The sequence below is a fragment of the Capra hircus genome, chromosome 4 (genome assembly GCF_001704415.2).
Source record: "Capra hircus breed San Clemente chromosome 4, ASM170441v1, whole genome shotgun sequence".
NCBI classification, from domain to species: domain Eukaryota; kingdom Metazoa; phylum Chordata; class Mammalia; order Artiodactyla; family Bovidae; genus Capra; species Capra hircus.
Genome location: NC_030811.1, coordinates 5,085,556 through 5,113,218, shown reverse-complemented (window position 1 = coordinate 5,113,218; position 27,663 = coordinate 5,085,556). Strand labels below are relative to the sequence as shown.

Sequence of the window (27,663 nt, the reverse complement as noted above, 5' to 3'; positions counted from 1 at the left end):
GGTGGGCTGACAAGCAGGCAAGAAAACAGTAATAGCAGTGTTTGGAAATCAACTGACACCTTTGATGCTGTATCAAAACATGGGTAGTGCTGTGACCTGCAGTAACTTGAAAGGCAGACCAGCTGCCTCCAGAGCTCTAGGGAAAGCATCTGGAAAGACACAGAAGTTATTCTGTGGTGCCTGCCCTCTAGCGCTTTTGCAACCAAAGACAGAAAGGAACATGGGACTGCTTGAGAGAGTCTCTGCCCACAGGGTCAGACACAGCTGAGCACACACATACCCAAAACACTATGCGTGCCAGGTCACTTCAGTCGTGTCCGACTCTGTGGACTATAGTCTGCCAGACTCCTTTTTCCGTGGGTTACCATTACCTCTTCCAAGGGATCTTCCCAAACCAGGGATCAAACCTGAATCTCTTAAGTCTCCTGCGTTAGCAGGCGGGCTCTTTACCACTCGCACGACCTGGGAAGCCCCCAAATACCACAAAATGACAAAATACTATAAAGTGACCATGTATAAAAACACTTTATAAAGAAGCATTTCATTTCTACCCAGAGCCCATGTGTATCATTTCCATTACTAGGTAACAAGAAAGGGTAAGAGTCAAGAGAAGAGATGAGAACTATAAACGAGAAATAAGAAGAGGGCCTCAGAAGTTTACAGACAGTGGGTCAGGTGGACGAGGGTCATGGCACTACTTCCTCTCAGAGCATGTTTCTGCTAAAAGCCAGCTCCAGTTAGCTTCACCCCCAAATCAGGAGCCTTCCAATAGGGTATGGCCTGCCTGCTCTCTCTTAATATCTCGCTAACTACCACTAGGGCCTCTAGTTAAAACTTTTCTTCTGGCAAATCGAGGCACAATCTCAAGTATTTCCTTGTTTTTATCCCCCTGCAACAGAAAATACATAACACCATAAACAATTTGGGGGTTCTGTTTATTGCTTATTGCACCAAACACAGGAGGCAGCGCCCCACTACACACTCTACAAAGCGGCTGCTGTATCTGTGTTGCAAACCAGAGCCTAGCACAAAACCTAGATGCTCAGTAGCTGTTTAATTGACTGATTAATTATATGTTGTGTACTATAAAGCAAGCAAATAACCCTTATTGTAAGGCAACACATAAATCAGACAAAGCACAAGACGACAGAAACCAAACCTGTAATGGGCTGCATGTGCTCCATCCCCGCCTGCTTTCTGTGGCCCCGTGGACAGCAGCCCACCAGGCCCCTCTCTGCCCACGTGATTCTCCCGGCAAGAATACTGCGGTGGGCTGCCACTGCCTTCCCCGGGGGGTCTTCCCGACCCAGGGATGGAACCTGTGTCTCTCATGTCTCCTGCACTGGCAGGGGGATTCTCTACCACTGTGCCACCTGGGAAGCCCCTTCATGGGCTGTTATTTGGTAATTACATTCATCAACACCAACACCCATTTTCTGCTACTTACCCAAACCATATGCATGCTTCTATGCTTTCGGCAACCACTAAGTAGAATACAAATTGCTTTTCTCTCTCCTAACTTCATCTCCACAGAACTGGCAATACTTTTCTTGCTTCCTTTATATAAAATTCTAAGACTACAGAAGAAAACATATCTAAGAAACTGCGTGATCATGTCCTTTCCTTCTTTTGCACAATGGTGCTCAAAAAAAGCACGCATTCTGAATTACACTTTCCAGTTGTGTGTTTGTAGCTTACTGCATCTCATGCATCCACTGCATCCAGAATGTGCTATAAAGCTAAACAAGTAGCACAACATCAGAAATAGCAAGTATTTTACTTATCATATATTTAGTCACTAAACTACTTAAAAATGTTGACACTGATTAATAATATACTGCTTTCACAGGGCATATAAAGACTTTAAAATGTAAGCTAACTATAAATATATACACAAAACTGTCAAACAGTGGTTCCCTAGAAGCTAACACTTGTTACAGCTAACTTAATTCTCTTTATAACTTATCCACAGTTTCATAAATACAAACATATATTACTATTATACTTTTAATGTGATTTTTTGATGCAAGCACAAAAGAATTAAGAAAAAGATTCTAATACTTATCAAGACCTCAAAACAGTTAATTAATTTAATTAATACTATTAATTAAAATACTAACTTAAAATCCAACTGCTCTCTCAATGTATTATTTAGTTTAAAATACTTCCTCTAGTTTTTTCTATATACCTTTAAAAATTTAATGGATACTCAGTTTTTGCCACTAATAGAAGAAATTAAATAAAACCCAACAAATTAAAGTATACATCATCACCATATAATAAGTTATTTATAGCAATCTTTATCTTCTTCTGAGTCTTATTTTTATTTCGGCCTAAAAACCCAATGCAAAAATAATATGAAAATATTTAAAGAAACATCTTCATGGCTAACATTTAGTACACGCTTCCTCTCTCCTAGGCAACTGTTACAGGTGGTTAAAGGCGTGAACTTACTTAAACTCGCCTGATGAAGACAGCTGCTGGGCCTCAGGCTTTACACAAGCTAGGAAGTCAGTCTGCTACTGGGTCGCAGATGCAGTAGGAGACACAAGACTCCTGCACTGAAGACAAAGGACTGTGCCCCTCACTGCAGCGAGCAGCACAAGCCTGAGGATGGCGCTGGCCCCCAGGAGTCATGCAGGCAGAACCGTGGGTCCCAACGACCGTCTGCACGTGCAGTGAACTGTACTACAGGACCAGAGAGGGTGGGGAATCACTGCTTTTAGAGCGAGCATTAAACAAGCCTGTGCCTTGTCCCGGAGGGAGATGTGACCTCGTTCCTCAAGGCTGCTCACTGCAAACCCTGGGAAAAAGGCCCAGACCAGAATTGGTCCAGGCCTTCCGTTCTTGGCACACCCAGTAAGGTCTGTCGGGTGCAAGGGACCCACGGAGGGGTATCCCCCAACCACAGCTACTATCACATCCCCATTCTACATGTGACGAAGCAAGGGTAAGAGGTGAAGGGGCTCTGCTCAAGGACACAATCAGCAGGGGAGTCTGGATTCAAACACAGGCAGTGTGGCTCCAGAACCTGAACAACTAATCACTACTTCACGGAATGTGAGTTGAAGTGAAGAAACTGAAGAAATCAAAATAACCGCAGAACTGAAAACAAGAGGATCACAGGAGGGGCCTCCCTGGTGGCTCAGGGGTAAAGAATCCACCTGGCAATGCAGGGGTCACGGGTTCAATCCCTGGGCCAGGAGATCCTGCATGATGCGGAGCACCTAAACCTGTCACGACGATGGCGCCTGGGTTTTAGGGCCCGCGCGCCCCAGCTACTGAAGCCCTCACGCCCTGGAGTCTGTGCTCTGCAGCAGAAGCCCACACGCCGCAGCGAGAGCAGCCCCGGCGCGCTGCAGCCAGGGAAAAGCCCAGGCAGCACGAGGCCCAGCACAACCATAAATGAGGAAACAATTTTTAAAATATTCTTTTTTAAAAAAAGAAGACTGCATGAAGCAACCACCACTCTGGAGACAATGTTGGTAACAGCGGTAACGTGTTGGACGGACTGGAGAAAAGACCCAGAAGAATCTGAAACAGTGGAAATGCTGCAAGACTACTCAAGGAAGCACAACACACACAACAAATACGTGTAACTGCTGCTACCTGACAAAGAAAATACACCAAATGAAAAGAATATTCAAAGCTGGCTAAAAACCTACATCCAAAAAACTAAGATCATGGCATCCAGTTCCATCACTTCATGGCAAGCAGATGGGCAAAAAATGGAAACAGTGACAGACTATTTTCTTGGGCTCCAAAATCACTGCAGACAGTGACTGTAGCCATGTAATTAAAAGACTCCTGCTCCTTGGAGGAAAAGCTATGACAAACCTAGACAGTGTATTAAAAAACAGGGACATCACTTTGCCAACAAACGTCTATATAGGCAAAGCTATGGTTTTTCCAGTAGTCATGTACGGATGTGAGAGTTGGACCATAAAGAAGGCTGAGCGCTGAAGAATTGATGCTTTTGAACTGTGGCGTTGAAGAAGACGACTCTTGAGAATCTCTTAGACAGCAAGGAGATCACACCAGTCAATCCTAATATCGATCCTGAATATTCACAGGAAGGACTTCATGCTGAAGCTCTAATACTTTGGCTACCTGATGCAAAAACTGAAAAGACCCTGATGCTGGGTAAGACTGAAGGTAGGAGGAGAAGGTGGTGACGGAGGATGAGATGGTTGGACGGCATCACCAATTTGATGGACATGAGTTTGCGTGAGCTCCGGGAGATAATGAAGGCCAGGGAAGCCTGGCGTGCTGCTCCATTAGATCACAATTTAGCAAATGAACAACTTTTAATAACAATATCCTGGCTGAGAGAATCTAATAAACAGGTATCAAGTTTCATACACTATCTAAGGAAACAGAAGAGGCTAGCTATATATTCTATTCAAGTGCCCCCCAAATTTACATAAACTAGCACATGTTAGAATGCAGAGAAAACCCCAGAAAAATGTCTACTTCACTAACAGCAGACTAGGTAATTTGAAACAAACCTCCAGTTGAACACAAATAAGAAAACTCAGTGAAATATTTTTTAAAGTGAAAAGAGTCTTAAAAGCATCACAAACTTAACAAGATAGTAAGGAATTATGAGACAAAACCACAGGGAAGAGGCAGCGAGCAAGGTGAGCCTGGTGTTCAGGGCTGCCTTTCCCAAGGGGGTGTCAGCTGCCTGGGAAGAGGCGACTAAGAGCACTCGCTCTGACTTTCAAGACGCATGGATGGTTCTAGAAGCCTGCAACATCCTGGGAACTCAGGGTGGCAGGAACCCCAGAGGGCTGGGCATTAACAGGAAGAGTGAAACAGAAATCAATTTCTGTAAGGATTGCTGCACAGCGCTGAGTCACGTGCTTGGAACAGAAAATGGAGTGTAAACGTGAACTGAGGTGGTCCTTAAAAACGAGTGCCCCTAAGCACCAGGAAAAAAAGAAATCAAAGAAAAACTACCCTTGAGGGGAAAAAATGATCATCAATCTGTTTCTACAAATACACTGTCAAGTATATTATCCTGTACACAAACAGATAATCAGTTACCTGAGGAGACAGGATTACACAGGCAAGAATGAGCAGAAACAGCTGAAACAAACCCACAGACTTCAGATATTAAAATAATCAAACAATTTTAAACTAACTGTATGTATTATGTTAAAAGTAATAGAATTCAAGCATTAAAGTTTTCAGGAGGGAACTAAAAATTATTTTTAAAAAACGCAAACTTGAAAAAAAAATAATAAAGAACTTTTAAAACGTAACACATGGGGACTTCCCTGGTGGTAAAGTGGTTAAGACTCTGGGCTCCCAATGCAGGGTTCCTGGGTTCAATACCTGGTCAAAGAACTAGATCCCACATGCCCCAACTTAAGCCTGGAGCAGCCAAATTAAAAAGAAAACAAACACGTGGACTTACTTGATACACTTAATAAGAGGTTAGATAGCTAAAAGGGGTAAGAAAACTGTAAGATCTGCCTAGAAGAAAGGACACAGGGACAAAAGTATAGAAAATCCAAAACAGAGGGTAAATGACTCCAAACACAGTAAATCAGTCTAATGAACCTTCAAGCAGAAGAATGAATGAATGGTACGAGAACAGTATTTGAATATATAACAGCTGGGAATTTTTCAAAGCTGATGAACATGGCAAGAAACCTCAAATTCCAAAGCATAAAAAGTGTACCAAACCAACACAACAGTTAGCAATGAAAAGTAATAAAACAAGGATAAAATTCACAGGAACACCTGGAAATGTTTTAAATTCTCTTAAACATCATAGAAGTGAAAGAGGAGATGCACAGTCCAAGAGGGAGGGGACATATGTATACCTGTGCCCAATTCACGTTGATACACAGCAGAAACTAACACAGTACTGTGAAGCAATTATCCTCCGATTAAAAATTTCAACAAGTCAAAGGGGAGACCAAACTTACAATCGAACACCATTTATAAAATAAGAACTATAATATTCAAACCCAGGGAAAGCACTAGAAATCATGTTAAAAGAAATATTAACCTTCAATACCCTTTTCCCCTTTTGGTTTAGTAATTACTAAAATATATATATATATATAATAATAATCAAACATCTACATCATTAGTTGGAAACAACATCCACAAAAGTTTCTTACAGTTAGTATGTAACAAATGAGTTTAATACCAATCAAACATACAAAAATAAATTATATTTTCATATATCAGTAATGTACAATTTGAGGCCAGTTTGTGCTGGGGTTTTTTTTTTTGGAGGGGCGGGAGGGTGGACCCCAGGTGGTGCAGTGGTAAAGAATCCACCTGCTAAGGCAGGAGACACAGGTTCTATCCCTGGGTCAGAAAGATCCATTTGGGGAGGAAATGACAACCCACTCCAGTATTCCTGCCTGGAAAATGCCATGGACAGAGAAGCCTGGCAGGATACAGTCCATGGGGTCGAAAAGAGTCGGGACACAACTTAGCAACCAAGAATGCCTTTTCTGTGTGTGTCATTTATAATAGCTCCTCTTCTTGGGGCTTTTAGCGAGTTTCACCTCTAGATCTGCTAAACTCATTCAAATATAAAGGTTAATTAAATATCATGTCTAGACTTTCAGGTAAAACACAATATCCATTAAAAATGTCTCCACAAAGAATTATTGTACAGACAGTTCTGGCTACACAGAAACTCCAGAGAAACAGGCTTAGTGAAGTCTCATGATCAAGGCAGAATTTATGAAAAGGAAGTTGGAGTGGGTACTCATAAAGAGTTGAGGTGATTCTTAGAAAAAGCCCTGGATAATTGAGAGAGTGGTCTACACTGAGAGAACGCTGAGATGCAAGCACCACCCGTTTTATGTTCTTTCATCATGAAAAATGAGGTCCCCTAGGCAAGACTGACATTTACTATGAACTAAAAGTACTGGATAAAACTGCTAATGATACAGTCTTAAAGATGTCATTTAACCATGTGTTAATCAAAATACGGAAGGAAGGATTCAAGCCAATGCTCACCAACTCTTCAGATTCTTGAGAACAGAACTGATGTTCCAAGGAAAATTTGGGAAAAGTTCCCTCCAGTGGACTTTGAAAACTCTTTAACAATCTAAGTCAAAATTCTAATAAGAAATATAAAGCTGGACAGAGAGAAATACAGTTCTTACCAGGGGCTAGGAGTGGGGGAAATAGGGAGCTGTTGGCCATTGGGTAGGAAGTTGCAGTTATACAGAATGAATACGTATGGAGATCTATGTACCAGCAATGATGACTATAGTTAATAGTACTGTAATATTGAATACTGAAAACTTGCTAAGAGAGTAGATATCAGATTTAAAATTTAAAAAAAAAGGAGAAGCTATATTGATTTCAGACACAACAGATTTCACAGCAAGTAAACATATCAGAATAAAAAGGAACATTACATAACTGTACGTATATATGATACATCAATTCAACAACAACACATAACAATTTTTAACACATATGCACCTAACAACAGAGGTCAAAATACATGAGGCAAAAATGGAGAGAACTGAAAGGACAGATGTATGAATCCACTCTCATACATAGGGACGTTAACAGCCATCTATCAAAAAGAGATGCAGCAAACAGAAAATCTGTAAGACAGCTGAGCTCTACACCACCATCAACCAACTGGATATAATGCACTACTTCATCCAACAACAGCAGCATACACATTCTTCCACAGCTCAGAGGAAGTTCTACCAACAGACCAGATACATTTGTTTCTGTGCCTTGAAACAAATTTAAAATGATAGAAGTCATAGAATGCCTGCTCTCAGCACCAACAGAAGAAGGGAAATTGGCAGCATTGAATGTATACATAACAAACAAAGAAAGATCTAAAAACCAATAAACCAAGCTTCCACTTTACGAAACTGGAAAAATAGCAAGTTAAATACAAAACAAGGCAGAAGAAAAGAAATAACACAAATTAGAGCAGAAACCAATGAAATTGATAATAGGAAATCAAAGTGTGTGTGTGGGGGGGGGGGGGGAACCAGTGAAACCAAAAGCTGTTTCTTTGAAAAGCTCAATAAAATTGATAAGTCTAGCTAGCTTATCTAAGAAAAGATGAGAGAAGATGGAATTACTAATATTAGAAATTAAAGAGGGGCCACCACTAGGTCCCATGGGCATTAAAAGGATACTAAAGGAATACTATGAACAAATCTATGCCCACAAATCTGAAAACCTAAATGAAATGGGCCAGTTCCTTGAAAGGCACAATTTGCCAACACTCTGGCAGCTCAGGTGGTAAAGAATCCACCTGTAATGCAGAGAGACCTCAGTTCAATCCCTGGGTTGGGAAGACCCTCTGGAGAAGGGAATGGCTACCCACTCCAGTATTCTGACCTGGAGAATTCCATGGATTGTATAGTCCATGGAGTCGCGAAGAGTCAGACACGACTGAGTGACTTTTAAAGCAAAGCAAAAGCATCACTAAAAGAAACAATCTGAATGGGCCTAATCCGATAAAGAAACTGAATCAATAATTAATTAACTTCTAAAACAGAAAGCACCAGGCACAAGTGGGTTCACTGGTGAATTCCACTAAACATTTAAGGAAGATATTATACCAATTCTCTACAATCTCTTCTGAAAGACAGCAGCAGATGGATTATTTCCCAACTCATTCTGTGAGGCCAGCACTACCGTAATACCAAAAATAGACATCAAAAAAGGGAAAAAAGAAAAACCCCAAACTGACAGATCAATAGCTCTCATGAACACAGATGCAAAAAGCCCTCAACAAAATTTTAATCAATTAAATCTAAAAATGTATATAAAGAATTATACACCACAACCAAGCAGGATTTATCCCAGGTACACAAGGCTGGTTCAACATTTGAAGATCAATAAATGTAATCCATTACATCAATAGGCTAAAAAAGAAAAGTCACATGATCGTATCAATAGATGTAGAAAAAGCATCTGACAAAAATCACAACAGCCATTCATGACTTTAAACAACAACGAAACAACTTTCAACAAACTATTAGTAAGAATACAGGGGAACTTTCTCAATTTGACAAAGAATTCCTAACAAAAAACCTACACCAACCCTATGTTTTGCGGTGAGAGACTAAAGCTTTCCCCTAAGACGAGGAACAACTCCTTCTGAACATCATCTTTAAGTTCCAGCTACTGCAACAAAACTTGAGAAATAGACAAAAGAGATACTGATTTAGAAGGAGAAATAAAAAGTATCTTCTGTCCAAAGACATGATGACTGTCCATGCAGAAAATCTGGAAGAAACAACAAAGTCTCCTTGTCTATATAGCAAGGTCTCTGGATACAAGGTTAATATACAAAAGTAAATCACTTTCCTATACACCAATAATGAACAAGTGAAATTGGAAATAAATTTTAAAATTCACATTAGCACTCCCCTCAAAAACTACTTCGGTATAAAGCCAACAAAATACGCACAAGATCTATTTAATACATGTCTAAAACTACAGAACTCTAATGAAGAAAAATCACAGCAGTAAGCAGTTATTCCATGTCAGTGAACTATAAAACTCAGCACTACCAAGATGTCAGTTCTCCCCAATTTGATCTATAAACTCAATGCAATCCTAATCAAAATCCATCACGTTATTTTGTGGATATCAACGAATTGATCCTAATATGAGTACCCTCCCTGGCAGTGCAATGGTTAAGACCACCACAGAAGGAAACCCAGATGAGCTTGGGTTCAGCAATGACATTTTAGATACAACATCAAAAGCATGATGATGAGAGAAACAAATGACAGGTCGGACTTGATTAAAATTTAAAATTTCTGCTCTACAGAAAACACTGCCAACTAGTAGATATATAAAGAAAAGCCACAGCCTAGACAAAATATTAGCAAAAGACGCAGCCTATAAAGGACTGTTGCCCAAAATATATGAAGAACTCTTAATTCTCACCATTCAATCCAGCAATCATCCTCCTTGGTATTTACCCAAAGGAGTCAAAAACTTATGTCTACACAAAAACTCTGTACACAAATGTTTATAGCAGTTTTATTTAAAACTGTGAAAATTTGGAATCACCCAAGATGTACTTCAGAAGGTGAACAGATAAACTGTTGTACATACATACAACAGAAAATTATTCAGCAATAAAAAGAAATGCGTTTTTAAGCCATGAAAAGAACTTAAATGTATACTACTATGTGAAACGAGCTAACCTGAAAAGGCTACATATTGTATGATTCCAGTTCTACGACATCTTGGAAAAGACAAAGCTACGGAGACAGTAAGAAGAACAATGGTTGCCAGGGTGGAAAGGGGAGGAAAGGATGAACAGGCAAAGGATGGAGGACTTTTAGGACAGCGACGGTATCTGTTTGATACCTTACTGACAGACACATGTCAGCATATTATACCTTTTCCCAAATGCACAGAGCACAAATCCAAGAGTGAACACTAATATGAGCCAGGGGCCGAAGGTGAAAGGGGGCGGCATCGCAGCGTGGTCAGTCAGCATGGATGCGCCAGCGCTGGAGGGCGAGTTGAGAAATGGGCAGCTGAGGGGGGGGCCGGGGGGGGGGGGCAGGAAGCAAACAGGAAGTAACGTGCCTTCCACTCCAACCCCATAACTGCCGTAGTTAAAGAACTATAGCTACAGTGAACCTGTAACTGCTGTAAGGTAAAGGCTATTTAAAATTATGCTAGAGACAAACTGACAGTATCAATGGGAACTGCAATTTACCAGCACATATAGGCAGCCTCCCACCTCTGTAATGACTGACAGACGCCATAACTAACTCTCAGCAGAAATAGGTGAGCATCTTGGGAGCCCAGACTTTTCATCTCTTGTACTATTCTCCAGCAAAAAGAACTATGAGTCCTGGTGGAATAGTCGAATTCATATCCAGAAGCCCAGAGAATATCGAAGATGGGCCTGAAAAATACTCTTCCCAGCAAACAATAGCTTTGAAACATTGAGATGATATTAAAAAGGACTCAAATGCCAGACAAAAATGGGTTCCCACTAACCACACTAAGACAACGTAAGCAGTTAAAAAAAAGCAAACTTTAATTATAATTAGCTAAATTATAATTAACCAATTATAATTAACTAAAACAAGTTTGCAAAGCCCTGATTATATAATGATTCTTTAAAAAAACAAAAGTGGAATTTCTCTCAAGTAACTAGCACTTCATTCAGTGGATTTTATTTATAAAGAAAAACGTACACAGAACTGACAACATCACCAGCTACAAAGAGGGAATGTTCTCACCATAAAAACCGTGAGGATTCTTGCTACTTTCCCAATGACCACTTGTAGAAGACTCATTCCCACCACTTACCCCTCACACACACACATCCTAAAGAATAAACATTGTTAATAAACAATGTTAAATTACTACAAATCATTTGTTTTTAATGTATCAAGGCACACAGTTTACAGGGTAAGAGGCCTTCCGATAAATCTCGGGCCTGGAAAGAGAAATGTGCAGAGATGCTGAAGCCCTGCAGTCAACTGGAATGGGCTTTTAAACTGACCAGAGATTTACGGAACTCTTTCTTCTCTTTGCTTGCAGGTTGGTGATTTTAACAATTGTTCTTTATCCTTTTCTTTACTATTCTTCTTGCTCTGTGTGTGCACTAAAGGAGCCAGACAAAGGTCTCCCCAAGCACAAAGACAGAGCAAAGACTGAGACGTTTGGCTTTATTTAACTTTCATACAGAAGGACAGATTGAGATATATATATATACACACATACATATACATCATCCTGCTCCTGTTAAATCCTTTCAGTAAATTTTATTTGCACTGAAATCTCACAGAAGACAGCAAGAGAAGATCGTCTATTTGAGGGCTCCTCAGGTAAGAAAAAATTAAACGCCAAAATTTTACTTATGTGGTGATGCTCGAAGAACAGCAACAGCTTAGGACACACTTAAGTAAAGCACAAGAATGCACTACTGCTTAGTGACGCCTACTGCGTGTGTGAAGCGTCCGAGGGCTGGGGACATGCCCACGGCGGAGACGAACCCCTGACCTCAGGAGGCTCACATTCTAGGATACAAGGCACACAATAGGCAAGTATGTAACACAATGCCGTATCTGTAAACACCGGGAGGAAAGGCAAAGCGGGAGAAGAGGATGAGCTCACCAAGGGCTGCTTTTTGACAGGCTGGGCAGGAAAGGCCTCTCTGACAAGGGAGCACCGAGCAGAGAGTTGGCTGAAGTCAGGTAATAAGTCCCATGAGGGTCTGGGGGAAAGGGGCTCTCAGCTAAGAAGACAAAAAAGTGCCTGAGAAAGGGCTGGAGCCCGGAGAGCAAGGGGAAGACAGGAGATGCGGCTGGACAGGTAGCGAGGTCAGAAGAGCGTGAAGATCGCAAACGGACTTAGGGTCTTAAGTGTCACTGGAGGCCTTGGAGAGCTGACAGAAGGAAAGTAAAAGACTCCTAGGTTTGTCTTCTTTTTTAAATTAATTAATTTATTTGAATCCACAGTCACATTTATTTATTTGTTTGGCTGATCTTAGTTGTGGTATGTGGGATCTAGGTCCCTGACTAGGGACTGAACTCGGGGCCCCGCATTGGAAGCTCGGAGTCTTAGCCACTGGACCACCAGGGAAGTCCTCACTGGGGGTATTAGATGCTCACTCTGCCACAACATGGAGAACAAAACCAGAATGGGTGGCAGTGAGACCAGCTGGCAGCCTGGCAGCAATTCACACGAACAGTGGCGATCTGAGCTCTGGAGTGACCACGGTGAGGAGATGAGAGCTGTCTGAAATCAGGACGGGGTACTAAGGCAAGGCCCGAAGCATCTTCCAACAGCCTCCGTGTTTTTAGCCTGAATGGTACATGATGTCATTTGCTGAGGCAGGAACCCTGGAGGAGGAGAAGGTTTGGGAACAACCAGTGGTTCCACAGAAGACATGTTAAGCTAGGGATCCACTGGAGACATCTAAGAGGAGATGTTAAGAAGTAAGGTGAAGACACTGGCTGCGTTCAAAGTAAGGAAAGAGCTGGCAATGGAACGTTTAGAGCCACCAGCACGCAGACAGCAGTTACAGCAACTAAGCTGCATGAGACCACCTAACCTGTGAAAAGTTGAGCAAAAAAGAAAGGAAGAGACCAGTGAGGTAGGAAAGAACAAGAGAATGCCGCATCCTGAAAGTCAAATGAAAAAAAGAGAGACTTTCACTCCTGGAAACGTTAGCGGCATGAAGTGAGACTGAATATTTAAGGTAAGCAAAGACTCAATGGTGGTTCTGGCAACATGAGATCAAAACAGTTTTACTAGAGCAAGCGGAAGAAAGATTGCCTGTAGCAGGTTCATGAGAAAATGGTCAAAAATAAGCAGCTACCATACAATCCTGAATATTCACTGGAAGGACTGATGCTGAAGCTGAAACTCCAATACTCTGGCCACCTGATGAGAAGAGCTGATTCACTGGAAAAGACCCTGATACTGAGAAAGATTGAAGGCAGGAGGAGAAGGGGACGACGGAGGATGAGATGGTTGGATGGCAACACCAAATCAATGGACATGAGTTTAAGTAAACTCTGGGAGTTGGTGATGGACAGGGAGGCCTGGTGTGCTGCAGTCCATGGGGTCACAAACAGTCGGACACAACTAAGCAACTGAACTGAACCGTAAGTACAGACAATTCTTTCAAGAGCTTTTGCTGTGAAGATGAGCACAGAAGCAGCACAGTAACTGAAAGCGAGATCCCATCGAGAGAAGGTACGTCTGTTTAAGAAGGGTGATACTGCACACTGCTATATTTAAAACGGATAACCAACACGGACCTGCTTACTGTACAGCACAGACAGCTGCTCAGTGTTCTCTAACAACCTAAATAGGAAAAGAATTTGAAAAAGAATAGATACATCTATGGGTATAACTGAATCACTCTCCTGTACACCTGAAACTAACCTGACATTTTTAATCGCCTTACTCTAATGTAAAACAAAAAGTTAAAAAAAAGTGACAGTGTAGCAAATGCTTAACACTAACGGAAATAATTCTCTGAGCGAGGGGGCTCAAGATGCTGGAACCAAGGAAAACTGAAGGGGGAAGGGGGACAGAACCAGGGACACCAGCAGAGGAGCTGGCTGTAGAAACCCCAGAGACCCTTTATCCCATTTCAACAGGAGGGCTGGTAAAACAGAGGGGTAGAGATGAGAGCAGGAAAGAAGATCTGATGGTGGATAACTGTGGAGTTTCTTTCCTGATTGCTTTTTTTATTTAATTGAAATAAGTAAGATCATCAACTGAAAAATGGAAAATGACGAGTCAAAAGCCTGAAAGAAGAGAAGGTAGTGAAGGGATGATCGCTGATAACGGGTGAGAGAACTCTAGGTGTAAGTGGTATGAGTGGGAAGTCAACCATGACCCACTGGAGGCTGAGGTTTTCTCCAGTCACTCTGGCTGCTGCAATGCAGAGTGTGAGTTTCGTTATGAAACCAAAACAGTGAGAGGATGGCAAGGAAGTTTAAGGTGCATGAGAGAGCGACTACCATAACAGATGACAGCATCCGAATGAGAAAAAGAGGCTGACAAACCCCATCGGTAAGATCATTAAGTTGGACAAGTCACTATGGCTGAAGGGTTATAGTGATGTGGATATTGCGCTGGTGAAAGAAGTTAGACTTGAAACTGAGATTTTCGAAGTGAAACAGCAATTGTCCTAGTAAGTGATACAATATTAAAGGCTACAGTACGGCCATAAGAAAGAGAGGCTGGGACTTCCCAGGTGGCCCAGTGGTTGAGAATCTGCCTTACAAGGCAGGGGACCCAGGCTCAATCCCTGGTCAGGGTACTAAGATCCGACATGCCACTGGGCACCTAAGCCTACATGCCCCAACTACTGAGCCTGCACTCTCTGGAGCCCAGGCTCCACAGGGCAAAGAGAAGCCTCCAAGGGCTGCCACGAAGACCCAGCGAAGCCCAATAAATAGAGGAATGAGTGGCTCACGTGGGCTGGAGAGAGGACTGCTGAGGAAAGGAAGGCACCACTAGATCTGGGTATTGAATAGATTATGAGAAGGGACAATGGGACAAGGAGAGGAAAACTTGGACAGGGAGGCGCTGAGTCTTTCGAGGATGACACAGACGGGGAGACGGCGCCACTGCGAGCCGGGACTGCGGGCAGTCAGCGCACTGGCTTAGAGGGACGTCTACTTAATCATAAATGTTGCTCAAAAGTACAAATCACTTTTGACACGATATTAACAGAACAAAGTACAGAAAAAAATTAAAATTAAGGGGAAAAACTATGAAAAACAACTTGTGGGGAACTGAAATAAATCCAAGTATAAAATAGTAACGTGGTAATGAATGTGCACCAAAGGGGTAAAATGTAAGGAGAAGCATTCTGAACTTCCAGCTTCTCCCTAATCTGTCTACTTAACTAGACCCTAAGGGAAAAGCAATGAGAACTGCTGGACTTCTGAAGCCTTTTCAAGAATTACAGGCATATAACAGGAACACATGGGATAACCAAAAGTATTTCATGGAAAATAATATTTTAAAAGATGTAGCAATTTCTAATTTTCTCTGTATTTTCTTTAATTTTCTCCTTAAAGCAGCAAGGAGATGCCATTCAACTTTAGAGAAGAAGCCTGTCAACTATGTCTACACTCTATCCAACAACTGTGAAAACACCGAGAGGCCACCTCGCCTAGACAGGCCTCTGAACATGGTATAAAACCCGCTTCCTTTGACAGCTTATTAAATCACTAACTCGGGGTCAATTTTGGAAACTACCTTGGCAACTTACTCTAGCTTCCTCTTGCACATGCAAAAACACATTAGCTTCCTCAAGGCACCAGAAAGTCCAGGAGACAAGAAAGTATTTGGTCTGGTTTAACCCAGCAGTTCACAGTATTATTAGCTAATGAAATGGACTTTTTTCCTCACCTACATACTAACACAATAAACAAACACCAGATGGTTCATAAGCCAGAAATTTACCAGGAGTTAGTTAGCACGCAAATGGCCTAGAATTACGTTTATTCCAGTTTTAATTCTGCTTTAATAAAATATTTCTATACAGAGTTTAAATGATTTCTACTAAATCAGAGCTTTGGGGGGAAAAAGAAAGAAAACCGTATTTTCACTTTGTCATTACTTGTCAAACTACTTCAGCACGTGGGCACTTTAGAACACAGTGAACAGACAAACGCTACTTGTGCAAAGTACTGTGTAAATTTCTTAATTTTCTAATTAAGCTTTGACACCTGTTTCCACAATATTTTCTGTTTCTGCTGTCTCCAGTCCATCCATGCTGTCCTCATCTTCCGCTGCAGCTTTTCCTCTACTCCGAGGCCTGCAGACAAAGAATAAACACATATAATTAAACGGTACATTTGAAGACTTAGAATTCTACTCAAAATAAAGCACAAGTGAAAGGTACATAGAATAAAATGACTTAGGCAATCCTCCCTTCATTTTACCATGTCAGACAGTACATGCCACACTGCACAGCTGCTTTCCCCACAGATTCAGCTGCTCCTTACACCCAAACACGGGGGCAGGCCCACATTACTATGTCTGTGTTATCATAACTCACTTCTTCACACACTCCTCAGATGAGGCTTTCCCCTCTCTTATCAGACCTTGAGGTGACTCCCTGTCTATAGCAGTGGCTTTTAACTGCCCAGGTGGCTCTTTTCAAAGTGCACACACTGGGTTATACCTCTGGATCTAATGAAATTGGGGAGTGACATCTGTGATCTCTATTTCTAAAATTTTACTCCTTAAGGAGAAAGTGAGGCATAGCCCTGCAAGCCATGCCCCCCGACAAAAAACCTCCATTAAACATGATTTTATCACACTAGAAGTGTGATGGATTTTTAACTTATAAACACTTCAGTAAAGTCAAATAAATGTTAAGAATCATGGTAAAGTAAGATTTTTTTTTTAACCAATAGTTTTTAAAAACTAAGGCCTTTGACATCTTTGATGTCTCATAAATAAATGAGTCAAAAAAAATTAAACACATAAAAAAGTAAGACACTACATGTAAAAAAAACCTAGAAACTGATAAATCAGGATTCAGATAATTTCAGAGCTTTAATTATTTCATTACTTTAAAAGAAAGGGCACAAATGAACTATTTATTTGAAAAATATCGAAAGAATCGAAAACAATTAAGAAATAGAGAAAATAATATGAAAAAAATAATGCAAAAGGCTGTTTTAAACAGGAAACCCATTTAAATTTTACTTTTTAAAGGAAATAAATCCATCAAAATAAAGGATATGTATAAATCCTTTGTTAAAGTAGTCAAAGTTCAAATATTTGATAAACAAACTACTATGAACTGTCTAAAGTCATCCTCACCCTCACCAAAATTAAAAAAGGATACCTGAACCAAAACCCTAACATATCCAAAAATTGTGGATGAAAAAAATCTAAATAAAATACCAATAATCAGAATGCAAGCATAATTTAACATTAGAAATCTGCGAATATAACATGCCAAGTCAAGCAGTCAAAACACCATCATTCATAAGAAGAAGAAGGAAAAGACGCAAAATAAGATGACAAAAATTTTGGAAAGGGGGGATTGAGGCTAAGGCTGATTTTACTGTTCATGGGAAAAGGGAGAGAATAATTATCTTTAGAATTTATTAAGGCAACTTGTTAAGTTTAACTTAAAACAATTAAAGGATTAAAAAGGGAGCAGAGGAACGAAGGTTTGATCAGTCCAACAGCAGGCAGACCAGGAGAAAAAAAACACCTGGTAAATAGAAAATAGGATAGAAATAAATATGAGTTTACACAGCAAATATAAATGGCTTAAAACTTAATGCTGCCGTTACTTAACGATGAAAATAATTCAGCAGTGTAACTTAACATAACTTCAAATTACATAAAACAAACACAGAGCAACAGAAAGAAATTGCTAGTTTCACAATCATTATGGGCGATTTTAACATCTCACTCTCAGAAACTGATAGATGAAACATTAAAAGCATTTTAAACAAGTATTTAGACAATACATTTAACACGCAACATTAGACAACTCGATCAACCCTCCTTATGTCTGGCTCTGTTAAAACACTGGATAAACAAAACAAAATCCCTGCCTTCTCCAAACTACTCTCTAGTAGGAAGATATATTTTTTATTATTGAAAACAAATAAAACACAAGAAAATACTAGGGGAAAAAAGGCAAAGAATGAAGGACTAGCTATGTTTAAATACATGTATAAAATCAGTCACTAAGTTGTGTCCGACTCTTTTACATTTACAAAGAAACTTCATGAAATAAAATTCATCTGAGTAAGGAGACACTTGAGTACAGATGTGAAGTAGAACAGGAACCAAAGCAGGCAGATGTCTGGTGAAATAGCGCTCAGTAGAAGAAACAGCAAATGCTAAGTTCTTAAGAGAAGAGCTGCAGGACAGCAAGGACACGCTGCCGGAGCTCAGCAGTGCTGCTCAGCAGACTGCGAGGAGACAGGCGGCCTAAGAGTATTTTTTTTAAGGCGGGGGTGGGGATTTGTTTAGAAACTTGCAGACCAATATAATGACTGGATTCAGGGAGACAGGAAACTCTTAAAATAATCCCAACATGACTACTGTAACAGGAAAGAGAATAAGAAATTAATTCAAGAGAGATTATGGAAGTAAAATTTACATTTAATCTTTCCTTCATGTTCTTCATAACTGCGTCAGCTCATTGCTGAAAACACTGAAACACACACGGCTTTGCTGGCTAACCCTAATCTCCCAGGCCAATGCCCTGGTCTAAGTTTCTCTCGCCACTATGCTCGCCAACTGGCTTTACGTCAAACTTGTTTTATCTTGTTAGTATCTCAATGTGTTGGTCGTCTGCATCATGGTGGTAGTTACTGTTTAGCTGCTAAGCCATGTCCGACTCTTTGTGTCCCCATGGACTGTAGCCCACTAGGCTCCTCTGTCGTGTGATTTCCCAGACAAGAATACTGGTGTGGGTTGCCATTTCCTACACCAGGGGATCTTCCTGATCCAGGGATCAAACTCGCTTCTCCTGTATTGGCAGGCAGATTCTTTACACCACTGAGCCACCAGGGAAGGTCCTGAACGGTGGTATTTACTCATAAAAAATAAATTTTAATTTTTGCCTTGCTTTTCTTCCTGCTTCTATTTATTTCTTCCATTCTTGATTTTTGTCACCACTGAAAACATGCTTTTTACATTCATCAATCCATCAGAATTCTACTACTTCTGTTAATGGATCAATGTATCAACATCAGGAATTTGATTTTTCTGAATGCGAAACATAAAGGTCATATTGTCAAACCCACAGCAGTTGGCAATTTCCAAACTTAAAAGAGCAAAAAGGTGCATAGATTTTCATAGCACATTCACATGTTCTCGGTTTTGGTTTTAAATAGTCCAATTACAAACGATAACACAAAGATTATTCATTTTAATCTTTCTTTAGTTTTTCTCCCTTCTCTTTGTTCTTTATATCTCATAACCTTTTCATCTTACTTTTCCTTGTTTCACTTTGCTGCAAAGAAATATGAAGTAAAATAATACAACTAACTCTATTTGAGAAATTTTTCCAGAATTCAGTGTTTCTTGTTAATCTTACAAAAATTAAAACTAATTAAAAAAAACTAATTTGAATTCCTAAAACAACCTGAGGGCTCAGACTGTAAAGCATCCACCTGCCGATGCGGGAGCCCCGGGTTCAATCCCCGGGTTGGGGAGATCCCCTGGAGGAGGGCATGGCAACCCACTCCAGCATTCTTGCCTGGAGAATCCCACGGACGGAGGAGCCTGGTGGGCTACAGTCCATGGGGTCACAAAGAGTCGGACACGACTGAGCGACACTCATAAACAGACGAAGCATAAGAACCAGTATTATGAGACACTGGACGACAGGCAGGGAGAGAACCGTAATCCCTGAGAAAAGGAAATCAAAAAGGTGAGCCCCACCCTCACAGAGGCTTTCCGCGTGGGTTAGTTCATGAACTGCGGCACACAGAGGGAACTCGGGGCTGGCAACTGTGCTCAAATGAGCACAGAGAAATCGTTAGTTAAGGGGGCGAAAGGAGCAGAATTTGTGGAGCAGAGTACACAGAACGAGGGAGCAGAGAAAAAGCTCCAGAAATCTGCTACCCTTGAGTTTTAATCTGAACACCAAACTGTACCGTTGTGGTGTAAAACCTCAAAAGGCTGAACAGGAACTGCTTCCAAGGCAAGAACCAATAGAGAAAAGATGCAATACAGACAAGTCCCAGAGCTCACAATGAGCCAGGAATCAGTCATACTCCCTCTGGCCAGAGTGTAAGACCTAGGGACTACACCTTTAGAAAGAGGGCTACATGAAGCCTAGAACACACACCATTCTAGACCAGCCTTAAAAGAGCTGACAAAAGCAACAAAAGAATCAAAATGACCCACAATTAATTCAACTGGTGGCCAAAAAGGAAAAAAAAAGACAAAACCAGAAGAAAAATCAAGGATTAGAAACAGAAAACAGAGAAGACAGACGTAAGCATGGATATTAAACCAGCTAGTATCACTATTCCTCATGCTTAGTGAATATGGAAAACATGAAAAAAGAAGCGAAACGGAAGATGATAAAGGCTAACATCAAAAGATGACATCATATGAAAACTTCACTTTGAAAGATTAACATCTGATTAGAAACTGCAAAAGAAACATGACTGACCTTCAAAACATAGCAAAACAAACAAAAACCTTCCCCAAATAAAAGACAAAGTGAAAAATAGACAAACACAGCTACATACAGTGCCCTCTGGGACAGTAACAACCAGTCTAGTATGTGTGAAGCTTGACTAGGAGGAAAGGGAATGGAAAAAATATTTAGAGAAATAATAGCAACAAAATCTTACAAATTAGAAAAAAATAAAAACCCACAGGGACTTCTCTGGCGATCTGGTGGCTAAGACTCTGGGCTCCCAATGCAGGGAGCCCAGGTTTGATCCCTGGTCAAGGGAACTACATCCCACATGCTGCCAAGTAAAAACCTGCTTTACCATCTGAGCCACCAGGGAGTCAAGTAAAACCTAGCACAGCCAAATAAATAAATAAAAAGAAATAAACAAAACAAAACACAGACACAAGAAGCACAACAAAATTCCTAACACACAAATACACACACCCCCCTCCAGTAAGGCACTTAACAGTCAATCTGCTGACGAACAGCAAGAAAAAGAAATTCGTAAAAGCAAACTCCCCTCAAAAGACATACTTACTGTTTACAGAGTAACAAAAATAATGACTGCAACCTTTTCATCTGAAAGGATATTTAAAGTGCTTGGAAGAAAATTAAAGGGGGGGAAACACCCATAAACCGTTGAATAAAACATACAACAAAGAGCATCCTTCAAAAATAATAGTAGGACCTCCCTGGTGTACCAGTGCTTAAGAATCCACTTTGCGATGCAGGGTATGCAGGCTTGATCCCTGGTCAGGGAACTAGGATCCCATATGCCAGCGGGGCAACAAAGTCCATGCTCCACAACCAGAGAAGCTAGCCCAGCACAGCAGAAGATGCCCAACGACACAACCAAGATCCTGCGTGTTACAGCTGAGACCTGACGTAGCCAAACAGAGAAATAAAGAAAAAATAGAGCAAAAAGTAAACAAACGCTAAACAAGTTAGAAGAAACCTTCATTATACGTTAAGGAAATTCTTCAGACAGAAGGAAAATAATGCTCAATAAACATCTGGACCAAAATTCCTCTATGCAAAAGAATAAAGAGTGATGTAAATGGTATGTGAGTAAATTTATAAAAGACTTTTATACTTAAACCTCTAAAAATTAACTCACTGTTCAAAGCAAAAATAATAACTTATTGTGGGTTTCAAAATACATAGAAAATTTGAATGTATAGAAAAAATAGTTCAAAACATAGGAGGGTAAAAGCATGCTGATGTACGGGTTTTATATTATATCTGAAGTGGTATTAACTGAGGCACCCTCTGAAGAGTTAACACTGTGCAATGTAAATCCTAAATCCTTTGTAAACAACACACACGGTCAGTTTATTAGTCCAATGGAAATAAAAACGGAATCCTAAAAATATATTCAATTAACCCAAAGAAGACAGGAAATGAATAGAAGGAAACAAAGCAGAGAATGGGAGAGAAGGGACAAACACAAAACAAAGCGCAAGTAGATTTAATCCCTCCACATCAGTAATTACTTAAGGGTCAACGGTCTCAGCTCAACAATTATGAGGCAACACTTGTCAGACCAAATGAAGACAGCAAGAATCTTCATCACGGAGATACAGTCCTAAAAATGCATGCGCTCCACAGTAGAGTTCCAAAACATGAAAGGAGAGATGTTTAAAGCCACAATTATACCTTGTTAGCACAACCCTCTGCTCAGTAACTGATACAGGTAGACACAAAGCTCAGTAAAGAGATGGAAGGTTTAAGGCTACCAACCACAAGGACTGAACTGACAGTTAAAGAACACCCTACCTAAGGACAACAGGCCACGTACTCCTTTCAGGTGCACGACCCCAAGATCAGGCGGGTTCCAGATCGGGAAAGGAGTAGTCAAAGCTGTATACTGTCACCCAGCTTATGTAACTAATATGTAGAGTGTATCACGTGAAATGCCAGGCTGGAAAAAGCACAAGCTGGCATCAAGACTGATGGGAGAAATAGCAACAACCACTAGTCCAGAAAGAAATGATCAAGAAAATGAGAAAATAGCTTGAGCTAAATGAAAATGAAAACATAGCATTTCAAAATTTGTAACATTCGGGTAAGCAGTGAATGGGAAATTTACCATGTTAAATAGTAATATCAGGGGCAAGAGAGGGGTAGGGAATTAAGAGGTATAAACTATTATGTATAAAATAAATAAGCTATAAGGATATATAATACAACACAGGAAATATAATCAATATTTTATAATAGTTATTTTATAAACTATTTTAAAGGTTTTATTACTCCATTTATAAACAGAGTAATATAACCTTTAATAACTGCAAATCAACTGACAACCATTATGTCATACACCTGACACTTCTGAAATAGTGTACATAGATTATACCTCAATTAATAAAAAAAGTTTAAAAAAGTTATACAAAAAAACCTCATAATAGTAACATAGGTCTCCACTTAAAAGAAATTAAAAAATGAAAATCAAGACTATAGTAAGTAGAAGGGAAGAAATAATAAAGAGCAGAAATTGATGACATAAAACCACAATCGTTTGTTTTCAAACTGAAAACAAAAGATAGTTCTTTGAAAGAACAGATGACCAACCAACAAAAATGATCAAGAAAAATTTAAAAAGCCTCACAAATTACCAATAAAAAATTTGAAAGGGGAGGGTCATCACTAGAGAGACTATACACATTAAAAGGACGATGATATTCTATTAAAACACAATTATGTCACTAAAACAGCAACTCAGATGAAATTATCAAAATCCTTGGAAGACACAAATTATCAAATATGACTTAAGAATAGAGAATCTGAGTAACCCAATCACATATTTTAAAGATTGAATTTGTAAGTAAAAACCTTCACAAAAAGAAAATCCAATCCCTGATGGCTTTACTGATGAATTCTATCAAACTTTTGAGAAATAATATTAATCCTACACTATCTTTTGTAAAAAACAAATAAGAAAAGAACACTTTCTAACTCATTCTATGAGGCTGGCATGCCACTGACGGCAAAAATCAAAGACATTACATAAAACCAATATCCATTATAAACATAGGCCTGTTCCATAAAATAAAAAAAGAACACTCTTCCACCCATTTTTTGAAGATAATACAACTGTCATACATACCAAGTCAAAACAAGGGTAATGAAAGAAAATAAAATTACAGCCTATTTTTCACTTTAAAAACTCCCAACAAAAGATATCAAGGGGCTCCACCTCTAACAAGTTGGAGAAATATATGCCAAACTTTTTTCTCCCACTGAACGTAACTATAAAGCATGTAAATAATTCATGAAACCACCACTGAGTTGCCTTAAAAACTTGTAACAGCAGTTTGTCCAGGAACAGACACCAAAATTCACCAAAGTATCACTAAGTTTACTACTATTTTACCTCTCCCGTATCCCCTGGCCTGAACTAAAAGAAGTCTGAAACCCAGAACTCAGTGCTGAGGTGCAGAAAAAGAGAGCGCTTGCCTGAACTGACCACAACCTGCCCATGGGTGGGCCTGATCCGAATTAGCGTAAGAACACCTTTGAGAGCTAAGCTGACAGGCCCCACGGGGTGACTTGGTACTGCACACACAGTACAAACAGAAACAGTCCCGCAAGAGGCTTTGAAAACTAAACTGACCTTACTGCAGCCCACAAAAGGCTGGTTGTAACCTGCAGCTTGTACCTACCCGGGCTAAGTGCCTGTTAAATCAAAATTACCAACCTTCTCCGTAAGATGTTTCTAAAATCCACAGTCTTATAATATCTAAGACGTTCAGGAAACAATCCAAAATTACTTGATACTCAAAGAACTACAATAAAATAAAATCACCCGAAAAAATACAAGAGGCTAATGAACGCAAGAGGCTAATGATAAAATGACAGAGGTTGGAATTATGAACACTTTCAGGCAGATACTATAAAATGTTCCTATGAGCAACTCTGAACACTTAAAGCTTAAAACAGAAAGTATCAGCAAATAATGAAAAGACATAAAGAAGAACCAAGAAGAAATTTTAGAAAGAAAAAATTACAAAACCAAAATAAAAGACTCAGTAGAAATAAAAAAAATCAGTGATGGCCATCAGTTCAATTCAGTTCAGTTCAGTCGCTCAGTCGTGTCCGACTCTTTGTGACCCCATGAACTGCAGCACGCCAGGCCTCCCTGTCCATCACCAACTCCCGGAGTTCACCCAAACTCGTGTCCATCGAGTCAATGATGCCATCCAACCATCTCATCCTCTGTTGTCCCCTTTTCCTCCTGCCCCCAATCCCTCCCAGCATCAGAGTCTTTTCCAATGAGTCAACTCTTTGCATGAGGTGGCCAAAGTATTGGAGTTTCAGCTTTAGCATCAGTCCTTCCAAAGAACACCCAGGACTGATCTCCTTTAGAATGGACTGGTTGGATCTCCTTGCAGTCCAAGGGACTCTTAAGAGTCTTCTCCAACAACAGCACAAATGCTCAGAGGTTAAAGCATCTGCCTGCAGTGTGGGAGACCTGGGTTTGATCCCTGGGTTGGGAAGATCTCCTGGAGAAGGAAATGGCAACCCACTCCAGTATTCTTGCCTGGAGAATCCCATGAATGGAGGAGCCTGGTGGGCTTACAGTCCACGGGGTCGCAAAGAGTCGGACCCGACTGAGCGACTTAACTTTCACTTTAACTTTCATATGTGGCCTAGACACTGCAATCAAAATACAGAGGTTGTGTGAGAATCAATTTAAAAAAAACATGCCCCAACTACATGCTGTCTACTTGAAGCTGAAATCAATTATGACGACCCACTTAAGGAAACAGACAGATCATGCAACACTAACCGAAATTAAGCTGAAATGGATATGTTAGTATCATACAAAGCAGTATGTCATTTCAAAACAAATGACAAGGATAAAGAAGGGTATCACATCCAATACTGATTCCCAACAACAAATAATTCCAAATGTGTATGTAACCTCACAACAGAACTTCAAAACACATGAAGCAAAAACCAACCAAAAAACCCTTAAAGTACGTTATTCTCGCGGAGTCCTCATAACTGCCCTGCTGAGGTCAGCACTGCTGTCCCCGTTTTACAGATAACCAAACTGAACCTGTCGGTCGTGTCCGACTCTGTGCGACCCCATGGACTGCAGCCCGCCAGGCTCCTGTCTGTGCGATTCTTCAGGCAAGAATATTGGAGTGGGTTGCCATTTCCTCCTCCAGGGGATCTTCCTAACCCAGGGATTCAATCGGTGTCTCCTGCATCAGTAGGCAGATTCTTTACCACTAAGCCACCAAAGAAGCCCCACATTGAAATTAAGAAAGGTTAAATAGGTTACCCAAAGTCACTCAACTGGTCAAAGCTAAACCGTAGTGAGGTCAACATACTGGGAAGAAGACCCACAAACTCCCCCTGCTGAGGTCTATGAAACTACTGGTTTGCCCTAAACTTCCAATTAAAAAAAAAAAAAAAAAAAAACCTGTTGAGGGTAGGGAAGCTTGCTACCTTGGGCCAGTGCCTATATCTGCTACCAAACCCCACTGCTCAGCCCTCAAAACAGGCAAAGGAAAAACACTTCAAGACCACCTCTCCTCAAGCATCTCAGGATTCCACTCCACTGGACAGGTCACTGACTGACACACCCAAAAAACCAAGAGGCTGAAGCAGGAGGTTAGACAGGAATGTGGAACTGGAATGAAAGCTGATCTTTCCCAGTCCTGTGGCCAGTGCTGACTTTTCCAAGTTTTCTGGCATATTGAATGCAGCACTTTAACAGCATCCACTTTTAGGATGTAACTGTAGATCAGACGTTAATATTAGTTTGCTTTAACGCAGTCAGTGTTTGTTTAGAAATAGTGAGATGTTCACTCTTTTTCTCTCCTTACCTTTCCCTCTTTATCTCAGATTTACACCCGTGTTCACAGGAGTTTCCACACTTGAGGACCTCACTCCAATAGGTGCTCAACTAAACAGCATCTGTTGGTTCATCTCCCCTACCGGCCTCTCACCACCCAGCTCAGTGAAGGGCACTCAGTCGTGTCCGACTCTTTGCAACCCTTGGACTGTACAGTCCATGGAATTTTCCAGGCCAGAATACTGGAGTGGGTAGCCTTTCCCTTCTCCAGGGAATCTTCCTAATCGAACAGGGATCTCCTGCATTGCAGGCAGATTCTTTACCAGCCGAACTATGAGGGAAACCAGCTCAGAGGCGGCAGTAATACAGCGGTTACAAGCAGAGATTGCGGAGCCGGACTGCCTGGATCACAAGGCTGCCAGCTGCACAACCACGCGTGAGGGGCTTAAACTTGGTGCTTCACTTTCCTCATCAGTAAAATGGTATAAAAGAACTACCTCACAGGACTACCGTGAGGATTAAATGTAAAGTGCCTCTAATGCCAGTTCCCTGTGACCCTCTCCTCATCCCAGGCCTTTATCACCTCCTTTCCAAGCTTGGACCCCATGATCAGCAGGTCTAACACTCTGATCCTCAATACTTCCTCCCTTTATTTCATTCCATTAAATGCCTGGTAAAACCTCAATACTGGTGAAAACAAACCTTGCATCTGCTCTGGCCCAGGAGCTCAAGCTGTGGGGAAAAGACACAGCCAAGTCACTGCCTTCAGTCTGCATTTCCAACCTCACCCCTCCGGAAGCCCTTCACTACCCAGCAATCACCGCTCGGATCGGTTCACTCTCCCATTTCCTTAGATATTTATTTCATACTTTTTCTGTCTTCAAACAATTAAAGACTCTCCACTCTCCACCCTTCGGTTGACAGAATCGGCTTGCTACTTCAGTGGGGACACAGAGCTAGTCTGAGAGTTTCCTATCCTCCTCTGACCAAACCCTCAACTTCCCTGAAAGCTCCCCTGTAGACTCCACGTTCCCTCCCGCTAAACACACCATCTGGTCTCCCTACTGACACCCATCCCTCCTGTGCTCAGGATCACGTTCTCTTTCCTGTTTGTGAACTCTGCCCCTGCCCTGACTCCCTTCCTCTCCTGAATGACCAACCTTTCCCCAGAAAAAGGAGTCTGAACAGCATACAAATGGACTGTAGTAAC

General features: G+C 40.8%; 1 protein-coding gene across 18 annotated transcripts in view; it reads right to left on the bottom strand.

The window, feature by feature from the left end:
* Positions 1-27,663, bottom strand: part of KMT2C (lysine methyltransferase 2C) — a 258,254-nt gene that overhangs the window by 164,830 nt on the left and 65,761 nt on the right. For all 18 annotated transcript variants that reach the window (XR_001917926.1, XM_018046667.1, XM_018046672.1 and 15 more), the window contains exon 2: positions 16,203-16,291. Coding sequence is in view for 17 of the 18 variants with exons in the window: in XM_018046667.1 (XP_017902156.1) it covers positions 16,203-16,291 (89 nt within the window). In the remaining variant the exon portion in view is untranslated. The remainder of the gene's footprint in view (positions 1-16,202; positions 16,292-27,663) is intronic.